Here is an 11,681-nt window from a genome sequence, read left to right on the forward strand (position 1 = left end):
TCGGTCCTTCTGTTGATTCATCACACAAAAACTTATTTTTAATAATCTTTTTATTCTGGTGTCAGCAGAGATCAAGAGGTTACTTACGAGTAAAAATGCTGAAATGAGCCACTTAGTACTATAGTCCAATGGTATTCCTCTTCACTGTAAGTGAGATGTATTAGATTTGATTCTTGCCAAAGGTGAATTTGAATCACATTATTGCTAATCTATTGTGAGACTAAGTCCACTCCCTCCCTCTTATGGTAAACAATCTAGTTTAATCCACGTTTTTTTTGTAAAAAAATGCAAATTTTTTATTTTCCGTGAGCATTAAGGAAATCTTTATAATGTATTTGGATGCGGATTTACGGTTTATTGAGCAACAAGTGTATATTTAGTAGAATATTTAAGCCCATAAGCAATAAATAAGTGAAAATATAGAGATGTTAAAATGCATATTTAGTGTATATTTTTGTTAATTTTTCTTTTATTTCTCTTATCACTACCACAAACTATCATATTCATGTTCTTCAAAATATAATTTTCCGTGCAAGGAGCCAAACTCATTTTCTAATCACCCAAGAGTTTGCCTCATTCCACGTGCGCAGAGCCTGCCTCGTTCTCCATGTCAGGTGTCCGCATCGTTTTGCATGCTAGAAGTCCATCTTTTTTGCGTCTACTGCGGAGCCTGCGTTGTTTTGACGTGTACAGAGTCAACCTCGTTTTCCATGCCAACCTTGATTTGTGAATTATATCTCACCTCGTTTTCGGTGCACAAAGCTTGCCTCGTTTTGCGTTGCAAAATCCCACACCTTTTTTGTAAGCCAAGCTCGTCTTGTTTACGTGCCATGGTTCTCCTCGTTTTGAGTGAGTTGAGTCTGGCCTGTTTTGCGTGCGCCGAGCCCACCTAACACCTATTCTAGACAAAAATACAAATTTGTTATTTTCGGAAAATATTTTTCATGAGCATTAACTTAAACTTTTTAAGAAATTTAGAAGCAGTTTTACGGTTTATTGAGCAATAAATGTATATTTAGTAGAATATTTAAGTCGAAAACTAAAAAAATAAGTGAAAAATATAGTAGTGAGGCCCAGAACATTGTCAAACGGGGTTCTACACTCAAAGAATCTCAACGGGAAGTTTCACCTTAATTTTCAAAACTTGACAGTGAGGCGAAGGTGAAAATAAAAGGATTGAACGGTGATTATGTACAAGTTTGCAAAACCGATTGAAAATCGTGAGTGTTAATCCACGTTTTTTTTTGTAAAATATGCAAATTTTTTATTTTCTCGAAATATTTTTCGTGAGCATTAAAGAAATATTTATAATGTATTTGGAAGCGGATTTACGACTTATTGAGCAACAAGTGTGTATTTAGTAGAATATTTAAGGCCAAAAGTAATAAAATAAGTGAAAAATATAGAGATGTTAAAATATGTGTATATATATATATATATATATATTTTTTTTTTAAATTAAAGATGTTAAAATCACATGTACGTGAGGCCTAAACAAAAAAATAGCAAAATTTTGTTTTGTTAAATAGTTTTTCCCCCTATTTGGGTGGAGAAAGACGGTTCTATTAATATGTAGTTCAGATGTAGATAAAAGAAAAATTACTAAAAGAAAAAAATGTTTAAATATCTTTAAATTTAGGTTTTAAATCTATGATTACAAGTGTTTAAATATAAATTATAATAGATTTTACACTGAAAAATATATTTTGAAGAACATGAATATGATAGTTAGTTGTAGTGGTAAGACAAATAAAAGAAAAATTAACAAAAATGATTCAAATTCCGAGGTGCCAGAAAGTCACGCGAAATTTTGAATAATTTATGTACCTTTTTGTTAATTTTTCCTTTATTTCTCTTACCACGACAACAAACTATCGTATTCATGTTCTTCAAAATATATTTTTCCATGCATGGAGCCCGACTCGTTTTCTAAGCACCCGAGAGTTCACCTTGTTCTGCTTGCGCAGAGCCCGCCTCGTTATGCATGTGAGGTGTTCGCATCATTTTGCGTGCCAGATGCCTGCCCTTTTTGCGTCCAAGGAGCGCGTATCGTTTTGACGTGCACAAAGCCAACCTTGTTTTCATTGGCCACCTCAATTTGTGCACCATATCCTATCTCGTTTTCGGTGCGTGGAGCTCGCCTCGTTTTGCGTTGCAAAAGCTCGCCCCTTTTGTAAGCCGAGCTGAGTCCGTCCTGTTTTGCGTGCACCAAGCCTGCATAACACCTGTGTTTCTTGACAAAAATGCAAATTTGTTATTTTCGCAAAATATTTTTCCTAAGCATTAACTTAAACTTTTTAAGGAATTTGGAAGTAGTTTTACAGTTTATTGAACAACAAATGTATATTTAGTAGAATATTTAAGTCGAAAACTAAAAAAATAAGTGAAAAATATAGTAGTGAGGCCTGGAACATTGTCAAATGAGGTTCTACACTCAAGAATCTCAACTGAAAGTCTCACCTTAATTTTCAAAACTTTACAGTGAGGCGAAGGTGAAAATAAAAAGATTAAACGGTGATTATGTACAAGTTTGCAAAACCGACTGAAAATTGTGAGTGTTAATCCATGTTTTTTTGTAAAAAATGCAAATTTTTTATTTTCGCGAAATATTTTCCATGAGCATTAAAAAAATCTTTATAAAATGTATTTGGGAGCGGATTTACGATTTATTGAGCAACAAATGTATATTTAGTAGAATATTTAAAGCCAAAAGTAATCAAATAAGTGAAAACTATAGAGATGTTAAAATGTATATTTAGTTTATATTTTTAATTTTTTTTTCAAGTTATAAATGTTAAAATCACATGTAAGTGAGGCCTAAACAAAAAAATAGCAAAATTTTGTTTTGTTAAATAGTCTTTCCTCCAATTTGGGTTGACAAAGATAATTCTATTAATATGTATTTCAGATGTAGATGAAACAAAAATTAACAACAAGAAAAAAGGTTCAAATATCTTTAAATTTAGGTTTTAAATCGTTGATTACAAGTGTTTAAATATGAATTATAATAGATTTTACAAGAAAAAGTATATTTTGAAGAACATGAATACGGTAAGAAGAACATGAATACGGTAATTTGTTGTAAGACAAATAAAAGAAAAATTAACAAAAAAGGTTCAAATTCCGGACTACCAGAAAGTCAAGGAATTTCAATCATTTTTGTACCTTTTTGTTAATTTTTCTTTTATTTCTCTTACAATTACAACAAATTATCGTATTCATGTTCTTCAAAATATATTTTTTCATGCATAGAGCCTGACTCGTTTTTTAAGCACCCGAGAGTTCGTCTCGTTCTACGAGCGCAGAGCCCGTCCCTTTTCGCATCCACGAAACCTGCGTCGTTTTGGCTTGCACGGAGCCAATCTCGTTTTCCATACACACCTTGATTTGTGTGTCATATCCGGCCTCATTTTTCATGCGTGGAGCTCATCTCGTTTTGCATGCCAGAAGCCTGCCCAATTTTTTGTGAGACGAACCTGCCTTGTTTTGCATGTCATGGTTCATCTTGTTTTGCTTTAGTTGAGTCCGCCTTGTTTTGTGTGCATTGAGCCCACCTAACATCCATGTTTCTTGACAAAAATGCAAATATTTTATTTTCGCAAAATATTTTTCCTATGCGTTAAGTTGAACTTTTTAAGGAATTTGGAAGCTGTTTTACTATTTATTGAGAAATAAATGTATATTTAGTAGAGTATTTAAGTCAAAAACTAAAAAAATAAGTGAAAATATAGTAGTGAGGCTCAAAACATTGTCAAATAGGGTTCTACACTCAAGAATCTCAATGGAAAGTCTCTCAAAATCTACAATTTTATTTGACAAATCGGTTGTTCTTTTGATTCATGACACAAAAACTTATTTTTAATAATCCTCTTATTCAAGTGTCAGCAGAGATCAAGAGTTACTTACGCATAAAAATGCTAAGATGAATAATTTAATACTACAGTTCAGTGGTATTCTTCGTTACTGGAATTGAGAGGTCTTAAATTTGATTCTTGACAAAGGCGAATTTGAACCACATTATTGATAGTCTATTATGAGACTAAGTCCACCCCTTTCCTTTTATGGTAAACAATCTCGTTTGTATAAAAAATAAAAAAATAAAAACTAAAATGACAGTATTTCAAATAAATATTGCAGTGCTAGGTGTTGAACTTGCAAACCATAACAAAGAAGTTCAGCCCTTGAGCTATCCTAAAAGTCGGGGATTTGATGGGGTCAAGCAACTAATTAAAGTAAAATATTGGATAAATTAATTTAATTCGAGAAGTCAATTTAAAGCAATTTAAAGCCATTTCCTCATTTATTTTGGCCCTACGACTAATTGTAATTAAAATATAATTATGTCCAACCTTCAAAGTTCTATTTTACATACCACATGGCTTCTATTGTGCATGTGACAATATTTTAAACCAGTATGTATCTGTTTATAAACGTAATCTCTCTCCCCAAGTTGCCATTAGAATAATAATCTACCAAAGTCTGAGAAAAGTACATTTTGGTATATTTTTTATTTTTTAATTATTACAAACAATATTACTTATTAAAAAAATCGAAATATTTAAATTCTAGAAGTCGTGTGTTAAAAAAAAATTTCAATAAACATACGAGGGTCAGCTGGTTTTTTTTTTTCTTTATCAAACAATAGATTTGTTAGATTAGAGGTTAGATTATGAAGTTGACAGGGTTCAAACTCATACCGTGATTGCAATGACAACACTGTTTTCCATAATATAGAGCCACTTGCGCGGGCCGGTTTTTGATTGAATTGCCGCAAAATTGACCTCTAGCTTGGGTATATGTTGCGTCTATTAGCAATTAATGTACCTAAGTTAGCTTATATACAATTATTATGGATTGGATGGTCATATATACCTGAAAGTCCAGCTTCAGTTTTAACGGCTTGTCAAATATTAGTGGGGTTCTAAATTCTGGAGAGCCCTCATTTGAATTTTTCAGCTCACAATCACAAGCTAAAAGTTGAATAATGACATATGGATTCACAAGTGCTGATATATATTTAAGGTTGCAGAATATGATGCAAAATTGGCTGCTTCTTCTTCTTCTGCTTGTACAGTTATATACTTGCACGCAACATGTACATGGTTGATCACGTATTTAGAGTTGGATTCTTTTTCTTTTAAATTATCTCTCCTTCAATTATCTCATATTTGATCGGTTACGATTAAAACACATCAATATTTTGTATTGACTTTTTGTAGAAAAAATGAGAAAAAACAAAGAGGAAAGTGAGAGAGGAGGAAGAGAATCCTACTTCCATGTATCTATAAAAAAATAAAAAAATAACTAACTTTTAATTGAATTGGTTGCAATTATTTGCTTTTATACTCGACATTTTATGCTCAAATCTTTCCTTGTGAGTTTTGACCAAATCCAATTCACTTTTCAAGGTTTGAATATTACAAAATTGTGCAATAATGTTATTCATACTATGTTTTTATATCACATTTTCATAACATCTTAGGTGACATTTGATGTGAACAGCCATATCATTTGAATTAATCAGATTTTTAAATTTAGTTCATTATTTAATAAACTAATAATTAAAAAAAAACTAGTTAATTAAATGATGATTGCGGTATGCAAGAAGTCTTTCTCCTTCCTTTCATTGGGTTTTGCAAAATTTTCAAATGATGTGGTTATCCGCATCAAATGCCACCTAATATAGTACAAAGATGTTATATAAAAAGTTAGTATGAATATCATTACTCTTATAATTTCACTTCTTGCATTTCAAGTGGTATTTTTAGTAAATTGAATTTAGATCATAAAAGTTAATATTTATATGATCCAAAATTAAATGTGTGCCAAACTTCGTGACCTATTTTCTCTTATAAGATTGGACCACTTTCTTCAACAACATCAATATAGTATCCATATGCAAATTGCAAACCATGTAACATACGTTATTCATGTAAACCGTGCATCATATGTAAACCATGCATCACTCTTTAACTAAGGAAACATTCCATTTCAGCCTCCCTCGGCTACAAGTCTATCTTCCACACCAATAGCGAATTTTGAATCCAAGACCTCCAGTTTTTAATTTGGAGAAAGTCTCGCAATTCCCTTTTTACCATTGGGCCACTAGCTCGTGGTTAAAATATCATGTATATCTTCCGTTATAATTTTATAAAAGTATAATGAACACGATGAATTTTTTTAGAGTACTAATAATAATTGTTGGAAAATAAAAAAGTATTAATAATAATTCACTACAACTGTTACAATAATTTCGTACAATCCTTTTGAATACTTTTTTATTTTTTTTCAAACAATGGTTCTGTATTCATTTCTTCAATTTTATTCACGACCTAACAATTTCGAGTTTTAATCATTTTGGTCTAGAGATAAATTCTCTTTAAAAATATTTGAAAATAGAAAAATGACGTCATGATTGAGTAAGCGTTGGCACCTGCAAAGTGAGCGGCAAGTCCCTACCAACTGTTCCATCGGCGCGATTGAGTGCTTGTCTTCAACCTACCGTTTCGAGTCTGCCGAAAATCATCCAAAAATATTTAACCCCAAAAAAAGAAAAAGAAAAAAAATGTCATCGTTGGTATCGTAAATAAATGTAAAAGCCCCTTCCTTCAGTAATCAATCAGTCTTCGCGTCTTCACCAACCCCCCCACCACTCTCCCCCACCTTCTCTGTGATCCAGCAATGGCTTCCATTTCCAAGCTCTCCAATCCCACCCCCGCTTCCTCCTTTTCCTCCACCTTCAGCCCCAGAACGCCGCAGCCCAAGTGTTTGGTCCGCCTCCTCGCCACCCCCGCCGCCACCTTCAGCTCCAAACTCTCCTCCAAGCTCTCCGTACGAACCAAGCCCTCTCTCCGGGGCTCTCTGGTGTAAGTCTTCCCCTTTTTCCGATTGCATATTATCTTTGTTTGATTTTTTTTTTTTTGGATCAGAAGCTGGATTCGAGCTTTGTTTCTTTTGCTTGATTTCGTTTTTTTTCTGATGAAACTTGAAAGTTGTGTAATTTAGTATTCTGGGTTGCTGATTTGATTGCAAATCGAAAAGGTTTGCTCATTTGGGTTGACGGAAGTTTGCTTCTTTTGCAGGGTGAGGTGTTCTCAGAGTGATGGGAATGGAAATCCGGTGAAGAGAACTTATCTCCATGATCTGTATGAGAAGGAGGGACAGAGTCCGTGGTATGATAACCTCTGCCGGCCTGTGACGGATCTGCTTCCGCTTATCGCAAGCGGGGTTCGAGGTGTAACCAGTAACCCAGCGGTAATTACTCATTTATCTTATGTTTTTTGAACTTTGCTTATTGGTTTAAGATCAAATGAGAAATGGGTTGGAAGTGAAACTGTCAATATGTTAGTTGAATATCGTTTATTTTACCATGCCTTTTGCAGTTTTCGTGTTTTATGTGCAATCCGATCTAACTAGCTCTATATAATGCGGGATTGCAGATTTTCCAGAAAGCAATCTCAACTTCAAATGCTTACAATGACCAATTCAGGTATTTTCAATGATTATCTTGGTTGGTCAGAAGGGGCTGTGGTTGCAGTATTTTTTATTTGAATCGCATGTATATCTGGAATGATTGCGTGTGGAACTCTGTTGAGTTTCTGGTTATAAGCTCTTGGCATCTGGGATGGGAAAGTTGGATTTGTTGTCCCTCTTTCTGAGTTGAAATTTTTTAACCGGCATACCCCTTGCTACACAGTGTTCATATGTCAATAACATATTCTAATGGAATTTGCAGGGAACTTGTACAGTCAGGAAAAGACATTGAAAGTGCATATTGGGAACTTGTGGTGAAGGACATTCAAGATGCTTGCAAACTTTTTGAGGCTATCTATGATCAAACAGATGCTGGTGATGGCTACGTTTCTGTTGAAGTTTCTCCCCGACTTGCTGATGACACCCAAGGGACTGTGGATGCCGCAAAATGGCTTCATAAAGTAGTTGCCCGTCCTAATGTCTACATAAAAATTCCTGCCACTGCTCCATGCGTTCCTTCAATTAAGGAAGTTATAGCAAATGGCATAAGTGTCAATGTGACTGTAAGTTCAATTCTACTATACTAATTATTTTTTTTCCTCTTTATGGGGTGAAATTTTGAATCTTTGCTTCACCAAGAATAGATGGCCAACAAAGTCGTACGAAAGTGCATCTGAATGGAATTTTAAGTTTGTGTGGTGGTATGGTTGGGCTTTTCATAGGTGTTTTATTTTCACAGCGTAGATGAAATATACACTACGCGCTATAGTTGTAATAAGTTCTTGAGTTCAGAGTGATCATTGTTCTTGTTAGGCCTTTTTAATGAGAGGAAGTTTTTGGGGCTGTGGCATCATCTCTCATTCGACCGAACTATTTAGTATATAATAGAATTCCAATTCCCTAATTGTAGAAGTGTTAACTCATACTTTCTCTTGATGTCTGTGCACAGCTTATATTCTCACTCAGTAGATATGAGGAGGTGATTGATGCTTACTTGGATGGCCTTGAGGCTTCTGGACTAAGCGACCTCTCCAGAGTCACAAGTGTTGCTTCCTTCTTTGTCAGTAGGGTGGACACCCTCATTGACAAGTTGCTTGAAAAGATTGGAACTCCAGAGGCCCTTGACCTTCGAGGAAAGGTATATCAAAATCAGATGTTCAACTTTCTTTTTTTTAATCAAAATCAGATGTTCAACTCTCTTTTTTTTAATCAAAATCAGATGTTCAACTCTCTTTTTTTTAATCACAAACATAAACCTTGAATGTGAGATTTGCTAACGTGATGAGTTAACTATGTCAGGCTGCAGTAGCTCAAGCTGCTTTGGCATACCAACTCTACCAAAAGAAATTCTCTGGCCCTAGATGGGAGGCTTTGGTGAAAAAAGGTGCTAAGAAGCAGAGGCTGCTTTGGGCCTCAACCAGCGTCAAGAATCCTGCCTACCCCGATACTTTATATGTTGCTCCTCTCATAGGCCCCGACACGGTGAGCCATCCCATTGTCCAACCTGATCTCTGATGCTTGATGGTTATTATTACTATGATTTTACATGTGTGATGATACATTACTTGCTTAAATAGACTTCATAATTGGAATATTTACTGTCAATGTTGATTTGTTGATTCATATTGCTTAATGTTTAATGCCGACTTTCCTTTTGCAGGTTTCAACCATGCCAGACCAAGCTCTTCAAGCATTTGTCGACCATGGCACAGTTTCAAGGACAATTGATTCCAATGTATCCGAAGCTGAAGGCATTTACAGTGCACTGGAGAAGTTAGGAATCGACTGGAGCTACGTTGGGAACCAACTCGAACTTGAGGGAGTGGATTCTTTCAAGAAGAGTTTCGACAGCCTGCTAGACACCCTGCAAGAGAAGGCCAACTCTCTTAAATTGGTTAGTCTGTAAGATGTAAGATGTCGGAACTATTTGTGTGAGTTGAATAAAGCTGGTGGGGGTTGTCGTCCTGTAAATTTAGCCTGGTGCTTTGTAAGACGTTGATTACGTTTGACGAGTTCTTTCCAGCAACAGGTTGGGTGGGATATTACAATTTGCTGTTGCACTTATGTTTGGCATTGTTTTCTTTCCTTCCCCCACTCTACGAAGGTGAAGCTAGTAGCCAGTTACCTTCAGAAATGTACGTTTCATTTGGATTTGAGAATTATGGGCCGTCAAGTAGATGATGCTCAATGTTTTTCTCTGCAAGATTTTCCATTTCAGCTCGCAAATTGAATCATGAAGCTCAAAATTCTTGAATCCCACGGCCGAATTTTAAGTTACCTTCATACTACTGATGGAAAGTTTATGGATTTTCATTTTTTTCATGGAAAGAAAATGCCCTCGTGTTGTTCTAGACTGTTAATTTTACTGACAATATTATTCAATTGACGGAAAGAAAATTCGAACTTAGTACAAGCACATTGATCTGACCATCTGGTATTATAACTTGGTAAATGTTTGTTTTATTAGTTACACATTCGAAATAAAATTAAATAGTACTAGAGAATTTAGGTTAGCTCATACAATAGGCGAGTCATAATAATTTGATGTCGAACTCATGTTGATAAGAAAAGAATAAGGAAAGGAATGGTAAAATAGAGGGGTTGGGCCAGACAAGTTGAGGCCGTCATCTTCCCGCCAAACACATTCCCTGGTTCAGTGGTTCCCCAATCACCACTTCACGGCTCAGACTCCAGTAGTCCACCCTTTTCTCTCCCTTGTCAAGTAGCACCACACCTACCATGTCTTCAATCTCAGCCGTCCGATCTCCACCACGACCGCCGTCCGATCTCCTGTTTTAGCCTCCTGCAATCCTCTGTGAGTGCCGAAACATCGTAGATTATTCAAGTTTGGAGTGCAGATGGTTAAAAATAGGAAGTCCCAAAATCGCCATCCTTCAATAACCCTGCTCATTAGTCGTAGTCATGTACATTTGTGTACTAGATTTTACCGTCTGTATATTTTATTTTGTTGTTCATACTCTCCTCATGTGACATATCATGTGATGTGAGAGACAGACAAGTGTGTCACTCGATGTGAGAGATAAGCACAAGAGATACACCGCGTTTTTTTACTTTTGGTTTTTTGCCCTCACATTCTTTTGTTGCATTGTGATTGTTTTGGAACTACTTTTAGTGCCAGCACTTCGGGGGAAGGACTATGGCAAGTCGAAAATGAGTTATCCGGACTATACAGAAACTGAATCAGGTCTTCAGTACAAGGTTAACCATTGGAACACACGAAATTTTAGCCTCCTTGTTTTATGAAGTTTCAAGCTCTCCAAAGTTTGATTTAGTTATTTCATCGAATGATTTATATAAGAAGAAATGCAGGACTTGCGAGTAGGAGATGGCCCCAAACCGAAGGTAGGAGAGACCGTTGTGGTAAGCCACTCATTCTCCGAGTGCACGCTTTCAAGCTTTCACATGTTGATAGGGTTGTTTAGGATTGAGCCAATTTTGCTAGATAAATTTGTCTGTCGTATCCCACTCCGTGTTTTGTTGAGTCATTGTTGCAGGTTATGATCGTTGGATGGATTTCAGGTTGATTGGGATGGGTACACCACAGGATCGTAGTGCCCCCAGAATTGGGATATCCTGAGAATGACTACAACAAGAGTGCCCCAAGGCCGACAACATTTTCGGTAAATCTTTTGTCGTTCTGGCGATTCATGTAATCCATTTCTGCTTCTTCTTACAAGGTGCAATGTCGATGTGTAACGTGTTACAGGGACGACGAGCATTGGATTTCGTGCTGCGGAACCAAGGGTTGATAGACAAGACTCATCTGTTCGATATTGAGCTCATCAAGATCATACCGAACTGATGAGCTCAATAGGAAATCGGTTGGCTGGCGAAAGAATGCGGCTTACTTGTCGTAGAGAATCTTATTCCGGATGCCAGAATATCGATTAGATGAGGTAGCAAATTTATAACAACAAACACCATCAAATCCTTGTGCACTAATTACTTCTGTACCTGTAACCTTTTTTTTTTTTTTTTCTTTTTTTTTCTGAGAAGAGAACAATGAACGACTGCAGGTAGCCCGATAATTGAAATAAAACTTATATTAAAAGGAAAACTAATGAAAAGGGCTTGAAAACTTTGAGTTTTAACGATAAGGACAAAATAAAAGGTAAAGTGATTAGTACCAGGATTGACTTTTTAGTGTAAAAATATGGTTTTTCGTTAAAGTGACTAGTACCGGGAGC

General features: G+C 35.7%; 1 protein-coding gene across 1 annotated transcript; it reads left to right on the forward strand.

Annotated features, from left to right (window-relative positions):
- Window positions 1-6,557: 6,557 nt before the first annotated feature.
- On the forward strand, window positions 6,558-9,685 carry LOC126596406 (uncharacterized). Its single transcript, XM_050262987.1, has 7 exons — window positions 6,558-6,866; window positions 7,083-7,254; window positions 7,440-7,489; window positions 7,736-8,036; window positions 8,423-8,611; window positions 8,773-8,955; window positions 9,134-9,685. Exons 1-7 carry the CDS (start codon window positions 6,682-6,684, stop codon window positions 9,377-9,379), a joined length of 1,326 nt encoding a protein of 441 aa, XP_050118944.1. The 5' UTR covers window positions 6,558-6,681; the 3' UTR covers window positions 9,380-9,685.
- The last annotated feature ends 1,996 nt before the right edge of the window (window positions 9,686-11,681 follow it).

Source organism: Malus sylvestris, chromosome 13 (genome assembly GCF_916048215.2).
Source record: "Malus sylvestris chromosome 13, drMalSylv7.2, whole genome shotgun sequence".
Classification (NCBI taxonomy): Eukaryota; Viridiplantae; Streptophyta; class Magnoliopsida; order Rosales; family Rosaceae; genus Malus; species Malus sylvestris.

Excerpts from the sequence above, each read along its gene's own strand:
- LOC126596406 (XM_050262987.1), top strand. The coding sequence starts at position 6,682 with ATGGCTTCCATTTCCAAGCTCTCCAATCCCACCCCCGCTTCCTCCTTT. Across the intron at positions 7,255-7,439 it reads GTGTAACCAGTAACCCAGCG|ATTTTCCAGAAAGCAATCTC; the intron begins GTAATTACTCAT and ends GCGGGATTGCAG. Across the intron at positions 8,956-9,133 it reads CTCTCATAGGCCCCGACACG|GTTTCAACCATGCCAGACCA; the intron begins GTGAGCCATCCC and ends TTCCTTTTGCAG.